This window comes from Camelus ferus, chromosome 11, assembly GCF_009834535.1.
Source record: "Camelus ferus isolate YT-003-E chromosome 11, BCGSAC_Cfer_1.0, whole genome shotgun sequence".
Classification (NCBI taxonomy): domain Eukaryota; kingdom Metazoa; phylum Chordata; class Mammalia; order Artiodactyla; family Camelidae; genus Camelus; species Camelus ferus.
Genome location: NC_045706.1, coordinates 71,633,936 through 71,653,043, shown reverse-complemented (window position 1 = coordinate 71,653,043; position 19,108 = coordinate 71,633,936). Strand labels below are relative to the sequence as shown.

At 43.4% G+C, this 19,108-nt stretch overlaps 1 protein-coding gene across 1 annotated transcript in view; it reads right to left on the bottom strand.

The window, feature by feature from the left end:
- Positions 1-19,108, bottom strand: part of NUP133 (nucleoporin 133) — a 48,183-nt gene that overhangs the window by 16,555 nt on the left and 12,520 nt on the right. The window contains exons 9-17 of the mRNA XM_032491859.1: positions 18,107-18,254; positions 16,678-16,825; positions 15,594-15,751; positions 13,957-14,048; positions 9,519-9,682; positions 8,338-8,432; positions 4,800-5,024; positions 838-960; positions 135-231 (exon numbers count right to left, since the gene is read on the bottom strand). Coding sequence (XP_032347750.1) covers positions 135-231; positions 838-960; positions 4,800-5,024; positions 8,338-8,432; positions 9,519-9,682; positions 13,957-14,048; positions 15,594-15,751; positions 16,678-16,825; positions 18,107-18,254 — 1,250 coding nt within the window. The remainder of the gene's footprint in view (positions 1-134; positions 232-837; positions 961-4,799; positions 5,025-8,337; positions 8,433-9,518; positions 9,683-13,956; positions 14,049-15,593; positions 15,752-16,677; positions 16,826-18,106; positions 18,255-19,108) is intronic.

Here is a 19,108-nt window from a genome sequence, read left to right as displayed (position 1 = left end):
AGTTATTTTTGACTTCACTTACAAACCTGCATTAGGGGAATAAGACGGCTTCCAAAAATAATAGATGATTAGAAATATATTTTGAACAACTGCTAACAAATCAGTATATTTGGGCTCAGTGCTTGCAATCTCACCTGTCCAGGGAACATACTCAGGTTCTTTGTCTAATGGTTCTCTTCTGTACAAGGAGCTTCTATTTTGTCGATAATGAGTAGCAGCTTGCAGCATGTCCTGGGGAAAAAGGAAATATGTTATCCCATGCAGAAAGTGGTGAATCCCGGGATTTCTAACATAATTTGAAACATCAAAGTCTATTATTACAAAAAATTACTCAGCACAGGCCTGTAGGATTACTTTCGTGTTCTTTCTGCATGTGAGCTTTGTTTGACTCCATCATTTACCTTCAACTGTAGAAAACTATAGTAACCAGAAGTACAAAAACCATTACTATAAAGCCCATTAGCTAAAATCAAATAAAACATTTTAATCAATAATATGTAAGTAGTGAGCTTCTGAGCAATAAAAAATAGAGAGTCATTTAGACAGTTACACTAACATTAATACATTTGCAGTGATATAAATATCCTTCCCCAAATAAAAGGTTTATTCTACCAAACAGAATTCAGGATTATAGAAATTATTAACATGCCCAAGGCAAACACTCAAAATGTTTAGCTGATTGATAAAATGACTGACATTTTCCTAACGCTTTGGAATTAACAAATGGTCAAACCATTACCAATTACTGGTGATACAAGGTTGCAATACGGACACTACCGTCCCCTATGTCCACAGTCTGGCCTTTGACTTGCTGAAATCTTCGCCGTATTTTTGTACCTTGAGAATACTGTTCACGTTGATCACCACCTCAGCCCATTCAACCGATTCCAATGATACGTCCTTTAAGACTTGCTCCTCGTGCTCCAGTAAACACTCACAGATGGTATCTACCTGGGACACCTAAGGGAGCAGAGAGACGACAACCACTGTGTAACAGAAATCATGGGGATGGGTGACAGTTACAACTCCCTAGACTCAACTCAGGGGGCTTTTCTCAGGAAGTCATATTCTCTGCTCCTGAGTCAGAGGAATAGTTGGTGGTGAAAATAAATTTAACAATCAAAAAATGTTAGAATCTCCTAACTTTTAAAAGGGAAAGACTCCAAATAACTAAGCCTGATAAACAAGCAAATTCTGGATTGTTAGCTGGCAGATTTTTTATTTAAATATCAAGTGACTGAAATATTTGTTTATTATTGCTATTAGTGTTCAATGTCCCCTTTAAATAGTACTAAGTTACAAACGGTGTCCCATCACAACGTAAGACCTCAAAGGAATGAATTAAACTAACGAACTAGTGGATTAAAATAATACCCAAACTAATGAACTTGCTCACTTCTTTCTTTGAGGAGCCCCTCTTCTTCACACATAGCAGAAATGTCCAGAGAATAGCAGTCGCTACATACAAACTCAACTAAACACGTAACTTCTAACTGCTGTTTTGGTTTTTTGTCATTAATTAACACGATGGTAACTGTGCAAAAATGTTAAGCACTGAAATATTTGTTTCCAGCTTCAGCTCACAGTTAAGCCTTTCCCCTTTATTTCTCAAGTGGATATTGACTTAGTATTCAGAGTCTGCATAGCACTGGGCCCTCAAAGATGAGAGGAAAGAGAAATCAGATTTGCTGCCCTCAAGGAGCTTACAAACTAGAAGAAGGAATAGGACGTAAACACATGCACAATGTAGCCCAGACAAAATCCTTCTGTCTCGCAAAACTGGTTCTTCCTTTTGTATTTCTGATGCCAATCAAAGGCATCCTAACAGCCCTAGCAAGAAACCTCTGGCACATTTAATGTGGAAGAATTGTTTATGCTGGTAATGTGAAAAGATAACTGAAGCATATTTTGCTATTTTGAAAGGCAGAAAACATAAAAGCAAATAAAATGCCAAAACACTTGCTACACACCCTTACCATGTGAGTTATGTGTTCAGTGGTTTCAAACACTGCTCATAAGCTGACCCAGCACAGATCAAGGCCTGTTCCTGAAGCAGTTCACTCGCTTTACAGAGCTCCAGGAGGGGCGCGGCTCCTCCCCAGACTGGAGACAAGGTGGTGGGGGGGGGGGGGGTCTGTCAAGAGTATGTATTATTTTACCTCTATCAGGGCTGCCAGATCACATCCTCCCCCACAGCCCACCAATGAGAGGCTGATTTGGGTTAAACAGCTCTTCTCGTAAAATGCTAATGCCTGTTCGGTAACATAATTTGTCACTCTCCAGTGGATAGACAGGTAAAAAATATGTGTGTATATATACATATATATTGATATATATTTTCTCATCATACTCACGCATTCCCTCTTCAGCCCCCTCTTTAGGTTACGCCATGTGGCAGGGCCTTTAGAACTAGACCCAAAGGAAGCTTAAGATCAGTAAATGTAATGAGAAATTACGATAAATGGTGAAGTAAACAGTTTTTTTTAATTGTACATATATATTTTTTATGGAAACATAGTCAGTTTACAACATTGTGTCAGTTTCTGGTGTACAGCATAGTGCTTCAGTCATCCAGGAACATACACATATTCGTTATCATATGAACAGTCTTAAAGATTACCATTTTCCATATGAAGCATTCTTCTGAGGAACCAATCACATTTTCAGTTTCTTTTCCTATCATATTCCTGAGGCACTACTCATGAATTATGTATCCAACTGATAATGTCCAGACCCTTCTTTTTTTTTCAGTTATTAGAAAATGTACATATACTTAATTAACTAGTATGCTTTGCACTTTGAGCCAAACGCAGAAAAAGGAACCAGGCTCTTGCTCAGTTCAATTTGTCATTGACAATTTAAAAAAAAAATTAAAAAAAAATTTTTTTATCATGTAAGGTTATGTATAAAAAAAGACAAAAAAGAACAATTACAAGTTTGGTTAGATCATGAAATTTGAGGTGAACTTTCTTTTTTTCATTCAGATTTCAGGCATATTTCCTAGATTAAAAAACAAAATAAAACAAAAAAGTGCTTTGCCTTACATTCCCTAGAAAAAACCTCAAATGTATAAAAATGAGGCCTTCTTCAAACTGCATATATTTATGGAGCCAACAGAACTGGAAACAGTTCCTGTCTTAAATTGCTCTCAGGTTACAGTACATAAAATATGAAGGAAAAAAGAGACTCTTGGCGCAGGCTATCCGACGCTAGCTAACAGCCGGACTGCAGGAGGAAGGAAATAAAACTAGAGGCACCAAATAGAAGTTTCCCAAACGCCAAAAACAATTCTAAACCCCACGAAGCCAGGAGTAGAGCCAGCACTGTCCCCAAACCGCGACAGTGCCACAGAGGGAGGACAGTCCTAGTTAAGGACTATGAACTCGGAAGCGAGCTGCCGGCATGCCCTGAAATAGAGCGCTTAGCACCGGCTCAGAGCCAGAGGCCGTCAGCTCGCCTCGGACAATCAGCCTCAGTCTTACCAGCTTCAGCGCCTGCAAAGGGAGGCAGGGAAGCCTGCCCTGCCATTTCCCGAGGTAACGAGGCATCGCACAGGCACAAGAGCTGTGCACTATTACTAGTGGCCAGCTGCCACCAGCGGGCCAGCACCTTACCTTTTCTTCCCTCCCAAGTTTACTGCAGGTTTTTCTTTTTCTCTGAAAATAAATCTGACTTTAAAGGTGAGGTGTAGAGCAGGAGTCCAGCTGAGGAGAGTCTGGTGAAGGGACTGTTTACAAAGATGTGAGCAGGAGTATGGGGACCAATGAGGGACGCTGCAGCCCCCGGGGCCACTAGCCCTCAGCCACAAGGGGAGCCACAATTAAGTCCAGGCCTGAAGAGGTACCAGGAGGGAGAAGTTACTGGGAAAGTGGAGAGGGCAGTCAGAGAGGAGCCAAGGTCCCTGACAGAGGGCACAACAAACTGGTGGAAGTAGGCACCAAACTCTGACCTCACAGTGCCTCCCCTTTGTCAAAACCGGCAGGAAGCCAGAGATCCAGGGAGCTCACTGCAAGGCTGTCCTCCCGGGACAGAGTCAAGAGTGGTGTGGAGCACATCCTGGGGACAACGTGGTGGCCTGGTGACGCTCTAACTCGCTGGCCTGCAGGCTTCCCCAGGACAGGCTGTGCCTTTTTGCAGCTGCTGCTCCTGTTAGCCTAGTCCTGCTCCTCTGCTTGAGTCCTTTTCTGACCTTGAGGATCAAACACTCCATTACTTGCCCAAAGTGGTTCTTTTTACACGTGGTCATGTGCGTGCACACACCCCCCGCCCCACACCTCCCTTTCTCCCTGGAATCGGTGAGCAGCTTGAGAGCCAGCCCTGCAGGGCCATCACGGGACCCTCTGTTGTGCTGGCACTCATGGTGGTCCTGCAGGGCCCCGCGCCACACGTACGTTGCTTTTCTTGTGCAGTCAGTACTATAAACTTTCTGTTTTGAGTTCACTTTGTAGCATATTAGATAATGTTGTGTTTGTACTTTGTTGGGTAGAGTAAAAGGATTATGTTGACTAAATCTAGGATTACAGTGAAAAAAAAAAAACCCGAAAACCCCCCAAAATACCAGCGGTGTGGAGAAACAAAAAGAAATACCCAGAACGCGACAGGGAGGCTTCCTAGCCTCCCCAGCCCTCATTTACAGGGAAAGTAACAGATGAGTCACACTTTCACCCAGAAAACAAGGAGTCTGATTTAAAATTTCAGTGAAGTCTTTCATCCTCAATCCCTTCCTCCTTGGGGCCTGTTCAATAAACGGCACAGCTCCACAGAGCCACGTCTAAGGGCAGGAAGAGGACTCATCTTACCTCTCTGAAAAAGACGTCTGCGGGGGTCAGGTTGGACGGGACCTCACAGTCCCTCTTGTTTAGGGCAATCAGTATCGCCGTGTTCACCAGCTCAGACAGCCGCGAGTGGTGGTTCTTGAGCACGATCGCAGCTGACAACTTCTCGGCGTGCTCGCAGAGCAACAGTCGCGTTGCCATTGGCATCCCTCTCACTGGGAAAGTGCCGAGACGTCCAAATAAGCCAACCTTGTGAAAAGACAAACACACGTTCTTGGAAAACACTTCCAGCAACATACGGGAGAGTGCAGTCACGTTGCCACCCGAAGCACACTGGGTACAGAGCCACTGGCCCTCACTCTACCCAAGACAGACCTCCCCTGTCTCTCTTTCGGGCTGTTTTTAAACATACACACACAAATATGCACGCGTGCATGTGCACACGCGCGCACACACACACACACACACACAATTCACCCAGGGTCACTGACAGCTTCTAGAAAGAACAGAAGTTCCTGTTCTGAGATTAGGGTCATCCCAGAGGTTCAGCTACTGCAGTCCCTATTTTATTTCTCAAATTATTGTTTATGGTTCTCAAAATTGTAAAATTGTTCTTTTCTATCACAACAATCAACTCCCCTAGATTCCGGACCTTTGGGAACTAGAAACTCAGCAGTCTCCGTCCTCAAGGACTGATTTCCAGAACCTAAAGCCACAGGGAGGGTGGGAGAGTCTCTGGTCCTCTGATTTGATCCTCTGATTTGCCTGATGCCCATTTCTGGTGTGTTGCTAGGTTCTAGAAGTTTCCCTAAGCCTTCTCACTTGATAAAACATTACAATAACCTGAACTAGGAAGAAGCCAATAGACAAGCATAAATAATGAGTATTCTTCCACATTTTAAGTATAATTCATTAATAAATGACCTGATTTTTATATATTAAGGTTTATTTTAAATATAGAAAAGGACACAGAAAACAAAAATGAATAGTAATTCAAATCCCCAGAGAATTCCTACTGATATGAGTAAAAAATGCACATGGTTAGAAACGTAATAGTAGGGGGTTTTGTGACAGTCCCCAGGCCGCAGCCCGTTACTCTCCCTACTACAGCTGCAGTTAAGTTTCCCTCGTATCTTTATGTTTCTATGGTATTTATGTGCTAGGAGATACCTTTTTTTAAAACACAAAGGAGTCATACTATCTATATTGTTCTGCTCCTTGTTTTGATAGCATCTCATTTTTTCACCACGCATTTAGATATTCCTCTAATTAGATTTTAAATGATCATGGAATATTTCCCTGAATCAGTCTCTCTTAATTTATTCAACCTGTTCACCTGGTTATTTAAAAATAAGAGCTGCACAGGCTTCCATGATTTGAATTCGCTTCCTGGATCCCTCGCAAACACTGTCGAGCGTAGTTTTATGTGAGGACCGCCTGCTTTTATTCACCTCTGCATGGTGGCACTGCCGTGAAGCGGTAATGACATTACGATCACTCTAGACACACAATGAAGAGGACCACATGCACACCCTGCTTCCGCGTCTCTATGCTACGGGTGAGGACACGGGCCTTCCTTGAGACTAGGAAACCAGAGGCAAAGATGCTGCCCTGAGGCACTGATGTTACTTCCCATCCGCTTCGGAATGAAGCCATGGCCTTGCTGAGGCTGAGCTGGGCTTGAGGAGGAGAGCCTTCTATGCAGAATTGTTTCTTTAGATACCAGTAACTAGTTTAACATTTTCCCTGATTATTAATGCAACTTATTCAATGAAATCAGCTGTAAATATTAAAGGAAATAGGAAGGCACAGGAAGAGAGGAGATTTTCAGGTCTAGCTAGACATTACCCTGCAGTGGACACTGCTGCCAACAGCTGGGTGACTCCACGCGGGTCCCCAAGGCCCAGGGAGGCTGTGCTGAGACATGCTGTGACTGCTCAAGCTCCGAGACCCTCTCTCCTCCAATAAATCAGCATCCCCTCCCTGGGGCAGACCGGAGCCACGAACGCCCCCGTCCCAGCATGCACACCCATCTGCGACGTGGCTTTGCCACTCCTCCCCCAGGAGGCAGAATCTATTTCTCCATTCCTTTCATCTGGGCTGGCCTTGTGACTTGCTTTGACCAATGGCACTTTGGTGGAAGTGACATTATGGGATGTCTGAGGTGAGACCTTAAAAAGACTACAGCTTCTAAGTTTGCTCCCTTGGAGGGCTGCCCTGAGACCACAGGAAGCCAGCCCAGCCTAATGGAGGATGAGAGACTAACAGGAGAACCAAGAGGCCCAGTGGACAGCCAGCACCGACTGCCAGCCAGACGACAGAAGCTGGGCACCTTCCAGCTCAGCCCACCGTAAGTGCAGTTCAAGGCGTGGTCCCAGGTGAAATCGGCAAAGAACTGCCCAGCTGACCCACAGAGTTGTTTTAACCCACCACGTTTTGGGGTGGTTTGTTAACAGGTAACTGATACACTTGACTGATTAAACAGTTACATCAGGAGAAAATGCTGTGTTTTTCCCCTATTAATCTGTAGCCTCCTTAAAACACTAAAAAAGGGCAGACTCAGTGAACGAATGAAGTTCTCCTACCAAGACAACAGGAATAGACAGGAGGCAAGTCATGCATTACAATGGAAGCAGAACTCAGGACTGGAAACAATCAAGATATTTCTGGAATCACCTAGAACTACCCTATCCAATAAGGCAGCCACTATCCAACAAAATGGTGATGTAAGCTAATTAAATTTAAATTAAAAAAAAAAAAATTCAGTTCCTCAGCTGCACCAGCACATCTCCAGGGCTCTGCAGCCACACGGGCCCAGGGGCCACCATCCCAGGCGGCACAGACACAGAGCCTCCCCACCGCCACAGAACCTCCCGTGAGGCAGCGCCGGCCAGAATCCGTGCAACGCGAAGGTGCTACTGAGTTTGGAAAAAATACGCAAAAACGGAATTAAATTCATTTGAATTACGCCTGGGAGCCAACAACTGATCGACAAGGCAAGGATGGGTGATTTTGTGTAACAATTCTGTCGAGCAGCAGAAACATTTTCTAATTTTAGGCTTAATATAAATGGGGATTCCCCCACCCCTTAATGAAAAAGAACACTTTTATCTGATCCTAATGGCACCTCAAAATTAAAAACCCACAAACAAAACCCTGTTATCACCTTCAGACTCTTCACTGTCCTGCTTAAATAATACAAAATCAGCTCATGAAAATCCAGGTTTTACATAGAAGCACACCAGAAATCCAAATGAAAAGCAGGGTGTCATAGCATGTAACAAGAAAAGTTAAAATAACATCTCTGCTGAAATATACTATTTTCTTCTTTTTATCTTATTTTCAATGCAGCTTTGATTCTTACAGTGACTGGCCTTCACACAGGCCTGGAATTACTTACCTTAAGTCAGCAAAGAAAATGGACAACACTAGTCAGGTCCCATGCAACAAAACACCTCAGAGTAAGAGAGAAAGGACCTCCCACTGGCCTGGAGAGATAGAAAAAAGGCAGAGCAAAGCCAATGTCCTGACCAGCCCTGTTCACAGCGACTGGGATGCTTACTTGGTGAATAAAGTCCATGAGGAAAGAGTGCGCTTTCATCTTGTCTTCCAGCTGGTGAAGAATAATCAGTGACGTGTTGCTGAACCCGGGGGCTTCTGTTGAAACACGGTAACAAAATGTAAACATAGTAACATGCTGGCTTTACAATAATTATTGCTATTAAGACAAAAAGTTAAGAAAAATCTATACAAAAGGGAAGTACCAACCTTTCAATGCCGTTATTAATAACGTTACCCAAGAGTTTAAAATTTAGAGGAAAATTTGGGGGATTCCATACAATTCATATCCCATTTACTCAAAACACAAATGTGTTATTATCACCTTAATCATTTTCATCATTCTAAGCTTGACAGCTCAAAAGAATCAGTCAAAGAAAGAAGGTAAGCACTGATGATTTCTTCCTGAATTTCTAACGAGGCTTACTTGCCAGGTAGGAAATCAGGGACAGAGACGAATGTTAGGGACAGAGACGAATGTTGGAGACAGTTCCCTGGTACAGTGGTACGTGGGAGTCCCCAGGGCGCCCGGATGCTGCTGCGTGGACGGGTAAGAGGGACAGTCACCCAGGGCAGGCGGGAAAACATGGTGTGCCCGCTTCTACGTGCTGAGACGTGATTGCTGCTGCTCTTACAGAAATGTATAATTTCTATTAGCCAAATATAGTAATTATGTGAAAATTAGCATTTAATACGGGTCTAATAAGTGCCAAATGCCTACCTACGCCACCAATTTCCCTGCAGAGGTAAAATGCTGAGAAAGCTCAGCAGGGCTGATCAATCTGCTTCAGAGAGAACAAGCAGGGTTTGTTCCAAAGTTCCGCCAGTTTCTATTCTACTGTGTAGATCTGTTCTGAGCCCTTTAAAAAAATCTACTACAAGGAAAGTTACAACCTTTAAAAAGTACTGGATTAATATAAAATTGTTTCAGAAAACAAAAAATATGCACTGAGAAATGCCTTAAGAAAAGAATCAGAACATTCTTCTCAAGACAGATCACTCCATAATATAAAACTTATTATTTTTTCCGAGGGGGAGGAGAAGAGGTAATTACATTTATTTACTTACTTTTAGAGGAGGGACTGGGCATTGAACCCAGGACCTCATGCGTGCTAAGCATGCGCTCAACCACTTGAGCTACACCCTCCCCGTAATTCCATAATATTAAAATGAGGATGTCCCTACCCTCGGGCACAGACTCAGCCCATCGTGGGTCAGAAGCTGGGTAGTCGTCCACCAGGTCCACACTGATCTGGGTAACAGCTCTGTCTAGTTCACAATCGGAATCCGAATCAGAGTGAGAAGAAAACAGCTCATCAACTATCAACTGCGCGTGACCTAAGTCTTTTCTGAAATCAAATGGGAAAACTAAAGTATTAGAAGTAAAAATATTAAACTCACCATGAAGAAATTGACTGTGAAATTAAAGTGCCATATATTAGCCCCAAGTTGATCATTTTTAGTAACATTTATTTAAAAGGGAGATGACCATTATGCATTCAGTAATTCAACAAATCTATGCTGAATACTTACAATATGCAGGCACTGGAGACAGAACAATAAACAAAAAATCAGAAGACAGTCCCAAGACTTCACAGAGCATACAGTGGCCTGAGGGGTCAGGCAACTGAACAAGCAGTTACTCACACACTATGACAGGGGAATAAAAGGGCCACAGAGCACACAGAAGGGAAACCAAAGCCATCGGGGGGCAGGGAACACCTCCTGGAGGAAGAGGTGCGGGGAGGACGGGGAGGGGCACACAGCGGCACAGAGAGCACCTGTCACACCTGTAAGCAAGGATGCCCGCATCTCAGGAGAGAACTGAAGCCCTGGGGGGAGGAGAACACCCAGGGAGGAGAGGAAAGAAAGGGTCCAGGGCAGACCGCTTAGAAACACCACCAGCTAAAGGGGAGAGTATAAGAAGTCTGGTCAGCCATGTGATGAAGTTTGAACTTAATCCTAAGGACGGTGGAAAGACACCGAGAAGGAAATGTCATGATCTGTTCTATTTTTAATGCTCCTTCTAAGAATGCTACAAAGATCGGGGATCAGACAGGAGGGAGAAAAATCCAGTTAGGAAGTGACTGCAGAAATGCAGGCACGTGGGGGTGGCGGCAGTCTCCACTAGCAACAGCTGCAGTGGAGAAGACAAGTCTGAGAAAGATCCAAGAGGGAAGTTTTGGCAGTTGACTGGATCTAATATAGAGGCACGACTCCCACGTTTCTGCTCTGAACAAATGAATATGGACTGTAGGACCTGTCACGGGAATGGAGGTAGAAAAGAAAGAAAAGCCTTGGAGGAGACAGGCGCAGTTTCGGACAGGTTAAAACTGAGGTGCTTCTGGAATGTACAACTGCTTTCGAAAGTTCTTCATTTGTATATAACGGCCCAGAGTATGGAAGAGCTGTGTTTCTTCAACAAATGAAGCCAAGGAAGGAGAAGAGACTGTGCAGGGAGCGGAGAGAGAAAAACATGGCAGACAAGAGCAAATATAGACAGCTTTTCCAGCAGTTTAGCTATAAACAGAACAAACAGAAGGGCTGCTAGCTCAAAAGGGGTCACAAAGCCAAAGACGGGTATTTTTTTAAATGGCAAATTAAATGTGATTAACGGCTGATGAGAAGGAGCCAGCTCAAGGAAGGCCAGAGACAAAGGAGAGGAGTAACTGAGAGTACAGTCACCAAGGAAACGGGAGACGGCGGCACTCAGAACACAGACAGAGAGACCGGTCTCAGGAGGAGGAGCACTTCTTCCTACTCTGCAGGGAGGGAAAGAGGAAAAGGAGCTGGGATGCGAGCAAGTCTGCAGGTGGGCAGTGCAGGGACCTGTCATCTGATGGCTTCTGTTATCTCTGTTAAACAGGCTGAGTGATCTGCTCAGTGCGGGAGAGGAAGAGAGAAATGGGAGGGTGGAGGAGCTGAGAGGCGGGCTGACACGGTCTCCAGAACAGGAGACAGGGCTGACCAGAGAGACACAGAAAACCTGCCGGAAAGTGTTAAAGACCAAGGTGAAGCTGGACTCTTCGCTGCACTACCAGTTATGGGAATACAAAGTGGACTACGGCAAGATCAGTCAATAATGAATCATTTCAATCAAAAGAACACGTTTCTTAAAACTCTCATGAACAATGAATTTTATATTTATACTGAGTTAAGTAAAATGAATATAAAAATACAGAAATTAATTTCAAAGAAACCATGCTATAAAAATGGTAACATTACCTTAGCCAAAAACTAAACGGGTAACACTTTAGAGGGCTATCTACCAATACTGACCCCCAGGGAGCATCTGGCAATGCCTGAAAATAATTCTGGTTGTCACAGGCTGGGGGCAAGGATGCTACTGGCATCAAATGGGAAGAGGCCAGAGATGCTGCTAGACACTCTATAAACCACAGGACGGCCCCACCACGGAGAATTAGCTGGCCTCAAATGTCAACAGTGGTAAGGCTGAGAAATGCTGCTTTTAAAGGTACTACAGTTCCATTTGTGAAGAGTCTAATTCTTTAAGATTGCTGGCTGACAGGCCCCCAGAAATGATTACTTGTTAACCTCATGGTCCTTCAACCATGATACAGGGGGTAAGGAGAAGGCAGAGTCATGTTAGAGGCCCAGCGACACTGCTCCTAAGAGATTACTACACTCAGCATTAAGGTCGGGGATCCCTTCATAACCTTCCCCAGTAAAACGTTTAGAAACGACCACGCTGGGTTGAGTAATGTTCCCTCAAATTCCATGTACCACCCAGAGCCTCAGGATGCAACTTCACCTGGAAATAGGTTTTTAAGGATATGATCAGTTAAGTTACGAGGGGGAGCTACACTGGATTAGGGTGGGCCTTAAACCCACTGACTGGCATCGTCATCAGAAGGACATGTGAAGACAGACAGACAGGTGGCAATGGAGACATCTGGACTGATGCATATCCAAGCTAAGGAACGCCAGTGAGTGCCAGCGACCCCAGCAGCTAGGAGGGAGGCAAGCGAGGATCCGCCCCGAGAGCCTTTGGAGGGGGCGTAGCCCTGCTGGCACCTTGATTCCAGACATTCGGCCTCCAGAGCTGTGACAGAACACCTCTCTACTGTTTTAAGCCACCCAGCTTGTGAATTTGTTACAGCAGCCCAGGAAACTGACACAATGACTCCCACTATCACTTAAACCTTTGAGGTACCACAAATCTGACAGAATTGTTCATCAAAGGATAAACTTATACAAGATACAATCACGGTATTAACCCGAATCTCGGCAGCCAGACTGAACACCAGGCAACAGAACAAGATTTAAAGGCTACTATTTAAAAACAGAAATTGAAACACTTATCGAACGGTGCCCTCTCCTGGACAAGCAGCTAAGCTCAGTGGATGCTTACGACGGCAGAGAGCTTTAAAACAGTAAAGCACTGCGGAGCCTGCTGCCCTTTCCGTGAGAGCGAGCTGCTCCGCATCAGACACACTGTGCGTGGAACTGCAGGCTTGTGAGCTGAGGACTAGGGGAAACGGAGGCAGTAAAGTCTGAATATTTCTTCAAAACGAAGATCTGCTAGATAAACTCATGAGTCTTCATGCTCTCCAACTGCCAGCCCCCTCAACACTTCACGGAGGAAAACTGAGAATTCCAGAAGTGGTGAGCAAGTCTAAAGTCTCACACAGTTAATTAGGGGCAGAGCAAAGGGCTGGATCACAATCTTCCTGAGTGTTCATTCAAATATAAATTTACTGCACTTTTTAAGGAAGGTACCAGATGCATAATATGCTGAATATATGTGTAGGACAAACTGAAATGACTGAATTTGCCTTAAAACCAGAAGTAACAGGTCCACAAGTGTGACACACTGAGTACAGTTCTTCCCCCCACCCCATACACACTCTCCCCAGGAGCACCCATCCCCGGGGGCTCACCCCTGTGACTCGCTCTGGCCAGCGGGACATGAGCAAACATGACCCCAGTAGAGGCCTGAAGAGCACTTGTGCAGCGAGGTTTACCGTCTTGTCACCTCTGAAACCCTGAGATTTGTGGAAAGGGGCAGGGCGGCCTGCTAGATGAAGGGAGCCCCCTGAAGCAAATGGAACCCCCAGTACGGGAGCAAGTCTAGCCAGAGACCCGGCAGCTGACCACAGACAATGAGGGAGCCCAGTGGGAACCGGGAAAGCCATCGCCCAAACCCAACCCCAGAGAGCCAGCCTGCAGATCCAGGAGCTACACGAAATAAGCCACTAAGTTCCATGGTGACTCCTATGCATCAAAACTCAACTAACAGGCTAAGTCTAATTCCTTTAAAACGCCTGATGATAACACTTTGTATGTAACTTAACTGCCTTCATGTTATACAGAAAAGAGGCTTGCAAGCTATGCTCATGATCACCATTTCCAGCGGGACATTGTTTCCATTAAGTGGAGAGGGTATGTTACAGTACCTTGTTACCCGAGCCTAGCTGGACCCGTCCTGCAGCCACCAAGTTCAGAACAAGTTGGTTCAAGTGCTAAAGCTCAGGAAAACATTTCCTCCTGGCTGGCCCCACCCCTCCGGCTCGCTCCCACTGGCCAACACGGAGGAGCACACGTCAGTAAAATGTGCCCTCAGGACATCAAATAAGCCGTAATTTAAAAAAATCTGTTATACCTGCAGTACTGCAGAAAAGCAGCTTTTAGCAACTTTGTTTTGTCTTCCTGGGCAATGGTTTCGTTCTTTGCAGAGGTCTCAGAAACCACACTCTGTAAAATAACAAACTATAATTTAGAGGCGAAGGTGTAAGAAAACTTCTAATTATTGGACTAAAAAACTGGGCTCACCCACAGGGGCAACAACACAGACACACGCTGTTTACCATATTCCACACCGGCAGTCTATGCACTTAAGACGTTTATTAAAACAAGATAAAACACCCCAAAGGACAAATGAAGCACCACAGAAAACACACATGTAATTCTGGGATTGTATCGTGAGCACAGTCATTTGGGGATTTTATCATGACCAACACAACCTTTTTATAGGTTTGCTCTTACGCAACTTATGATAATGTATATTTCTAAGTGTAACAATTGATTTCAAGCTTAAAGAAAAATTTAAAATTTAAAAGAAATGGAATACTGTCAGATAGCTCCAGAACATACAGCGGTATTACAAAAACCACATGATTACAAAAGAAAAGTAAAAAAAGTCACTTTCTCTTGAAACTGTACCAAATCATTTTAGAATTGCAGTCTATGTATTTCACACACTATTCAAATAAAAAATTACCCCCAAACAGTATTAATTTTTAGTCTCCTATAAAAGAATGATAGAAATCTTATGGATCAGAGGCTTTTGGGTTTCAAGAGGACAGAAAAAAAAAATTGATGATTTTTATCCAACTTTCCCCTCAAAACTTGTTCCAGAACAACCAGAAAAAGCAACACAACCACCCAAACACCTGCAGTTGTTCCAACTACAACACACCAAGATGGAAACCAGGAGTGACGAGCGACAGAGCAGGGAGCAGACCAGGCAAACCTCTGTGTGGTGCAGGGACAGGTCCTGATGAGGCTCTGAGGACAATGAGAGGGGAAGTTCCAGGATGGGAGTCGGTGTAGGGTTTCTAGAGGTCTGACTGTGGGGAAGGCTACACTGAAAAGCATCTACAGAGCTGCTGGAGGGGGTGGGAAGACTAAGCCAGGCATTAAAGCAGCAAACGCAAAGTCAGTCCATCACACACTCCAAGAATCACACGGAGCTGTGCACTAAGGGAAACATGATCGGCGCGCCGCCTGACTCTGGACTGTAAACAGTCCTCGCGTTGTCACTAAAAAGGGAAAAATTTATATTGGATGATAAAGGCAGAGAAAGAGTGTAAGATACCCCAGTCCTCATCTTCTTTAACAGGAAATCAAAAAATGTTTAAAACTGGTGAATTAGAGGTAACAACGTATACATATTACTTAGAAACATGAAGGACAATACCAAAAGAAACAACTAAAGGACTTACACGTAATTGCTTCTGTTTTCGTTTTGTTTTTGCGGAGGGGGGAATTACGTTTATTTATTTGTTTTTTAACGGAGGGACTGGGGATTGAACCCAGGACCTCATGCATGCTAAGCACACGCTCTGCCACTGAGCTATACCCTCCCCCAAAAGCAACTGCTTCTGAACAAGAGGACAAAGGAGATGAGGGAGATAAAAGAACTAATGCCTTCACTGCAACTCTCAGAACTGTCTGACTTTTAAACATTTGCGGGAAATACTCTGCTAAAAATGTTTAAATTTTATGGAACTGTGTTACCTCATTGCTTCGTCCAGCAACTGAAGATGCTAGGGAATCTTCAAGGTCTTCAGCTAACATGGACACATTTTCTCTTGAAGTAATAGACACCAATCCACTGTTCCTAGAAAAAAGGATAGGAACGCCACCACAGGATCCGGCTCCTAAAATACTGTCTCCTAAGAGAAAGGGAAATGCACAATCAAATACACATAACAAAAAAGGACTTTTCAAAATCCACCTCCTTAAGCAGAAAATCCCCCTGATACCCCTTTACCGTATCACCCCTACTATGAACTCAGTTTTGTAATCCCAGATCAGAGGTCTAGAGCTCGTCACTGTTTCGAGTAGCAGGCTGTACCCTTCAGCTTTAGGACAATAAAACTAGTCTTTGCAAGAGCAGTTGAGTATCGTGAACCAAAAATGAACATTTTTCATTCTGCAAAACTCAGAATAACAGCTTTTTAATCTGACGGAGTCCTCTTACCCAATTCTAGCTTCACTTACAGTGTAAGCCAGTGGGGAAGGAAAAAGTTTAAGCTTGCTCGGTGCCTTAATAGCATCCTACCCACCCAGTCAAGGCTCTTGTGCTGGGACTAGAAAATCTAGGTTCCATCCTATTGCCTCACCTGGATTTTGCCCTTTGCCCAATCCCTTAAAATAATATCCTGATGAGGCTGCCTACTTGGTTTTTTTCCACTCCTGGCTGCCTGCCCCATCTCCCCTGCCCCCCAGCCCCCATGCAGGAGTCCAGCACCTGGGGTGCTTCTTACCCAGGGATCTGGACAATCTTGCTTCAAGAACATCAGCTTAGAACAAGTCACTCTTACTAAGAATAATCAATCACTTCTCTTAGCATTGGTTCTTTCCCTCTTGGAAAATCATCACTATTTTTTGCTCATAAATATAACAGCTTGGGAGCTCTATCTCCCTTCCAGTTTCCAGCAGAGTTGTGACTTCAGTTACCGTCGGTGTGATACTGGGTGTTGCGGTAACCCTTGCAGGTAGGTATCATGCTCGAAGCAACACTTACAGAAAGAGAACAAAAACCGCTACGAATGACTAATGAGTTCACTAATCCTGGTTTCTAAAACTGGTGCCATACCTTGTGAATTAAAGACGATTTTCTCCCGAGGAAGAGAAAACTTTCCAGTTCCAGTGGAGCACACGTAGACAGCACTCTCAGTATACAGATAGGCAGTCTGGTTTGAAAAGTTTGGGACCAGCAACCGACACATAATCAAGTCTTCAGACTAAATTAATTTTAAGATTACAATAAATGATAATTGAAACAGAAATACTTATTTGTATGATTTTATACTGCACACTTTTATACAATACTGTCTCATAAAAACAAAAAAATAATTCACTGATTGTCCTTGTGAAAACCTAAACATGAGATGATTTATAAAACATGACAGAATAAGCTTATAAACATCAATTATAGAAATCATTTGCTGCATTGCAAATAATTAGCAAATTTTGAAAACATTTCCATGGTCACAAGATTTTAACTAAAAGCCTATAACAAATGTGAGAAAGAAAATAAAATAATTAATTCATGATTTAATTTAGAATTGGCAAATACTTTATAAATGATTCCTGATAAACATTTAGTTTCTACTTTACTGTCCAGACATCAAGCACAAGAAAACTGAGTTAATCTGTTCATACATGAAATGAGAAAGAGAGACAGAAATAAGACCTAATTAAATGACAAAATCAGCAAAAGCTAAAAGGATAGACTGTTCATTATTAAAAAGAATTTTACTAACACAACATTAAAAGTGGAATCCCATGAGGTTTTAATTCTTACAGTTTTCTTTATACCGTTTCATGTTGCCTGAAAAATTTTAGAACTAACCATGTTTTTCTTGTGTAATCACAAATAAAAGACCAAATTACAAGATTTCCTTACAGCATTCAGCTACGTGAGTTGTGTTAAGAGTAAGAGTTTAACAGAATTAGGTACTGTACAAGATTAAATGAAACAATTAACAGCAGTTAAGGCCTTTCCTCATAAACATCATAGTTATTAAAAATGTTTAATTGCTACTAGGAAGCTTAAAAGTAGATCTTTCAATCGTTTACAGGAACTCTGCTGAGCAGATAATGTGGCTGCCTACACAGGTAATCCTCCTTTAAGCAAAAAGGGGATTTTTCTCTAATAAACAGCGCTCAGAACCAAAGCCCAATTCCCATCAAGGGTCTTCCTTATTTTTCACTATGCAGTTCATCATCAATATTTCCCTCCTGCTCAATGATAGAGAAAGAAAAATTCCCTTTACAGAGTTACTGCAGTAGGAGAAACCAGCTCTCACTGCTGTCACTCTCAGCTCTCTTCAGCTAAGGCTGAGCAAACGAAGGAGTCTGAGATGACAAACAGAACACAACACCTAAAAACTAGCTATTAGAAGCGTGTTTCCAAGCCCCATAGATGAGTCTTGCAAAGAACCTGACCCTGCGATGGTCAGAGGAAAAGACTCAGTAAGTTACTGTCACTTTGTAATTTAACTTGGCAACAGGAATCTTACCTGAAAAGGTGGATTATACTGAGTGACTTCTACGGTGACTGCGTCTGACACTTGGTGGCCATTGTTTTCTACTGTTACCAGAGAGTAATAGATGAGACACGGGCTGTCTGCGGGGTGCCACGCTGCTGCCAAAATCAGCAGCCCGTCACTAACCAATAAAAAAGACACGATGCCTCTTTAGAAAACAGCCTGGCCATTTCTTTTAGAGTTAAACACGTACTTACCATATGACCTAGCAATCCCACTCCCAGATATTTACCCAAGAGAAAGAAAAACTTGTGTGCCCACGAACACCCGTGTGTGAACATTTAAAGTGGCTTTACTCACAATCGCCTCAACTGGCAACAGGAACCTTTCAGCTGCTGAACAGATAAACAAACCCCTGGTAAACCTATACAACAGGCCACTGCTCAGCAGTAAAAAGGAAGAAGCCACTGAGTGAATGTCAAATGCATCATGTTAACTGAGAGAAGCCAGACTCATGGGATAAGTTAGCTTCATCAGACTAACCTGGGGGTGGGGGGCGGGGCGTAGAGTATAGCTCAGTGGTAGAGCACATGCTTAGCATGCACAAGGGCCTGGGTTCAATCCCCAGTACCTCCTCCAAAAATAAATAAACCTAATTGCCACCCTCCTCAAACAAAAATAAAGCTTACTTTTGTCCAGAGGAAAAACATTTTATTTTTAATCTTAACAACCAGTTCTAGAACTGCTGCTGTTTATGTGAAAACAAACCCTTCTCCACCTTCAAGTCTGTATGCTCCTCTTAAGTCTATCAACGTTGTTGTCCCCAACATAGAATTAAACGGTGCCTAATTTCAACCCTTCCAAAACATTCAGCAGCATTTTCAGCAGCTTTCATTCAAGTCTCAGACATATTAACAGGGTGGCATGCTAAAAACAATAAACTCTACTGATAATTAAAAATAGTAAACCAAGCTAGTGACTAAACGACCTGCCACTTCAAATCAAGCAGTCCCAACGTGGCTCTCACTTTCCTTC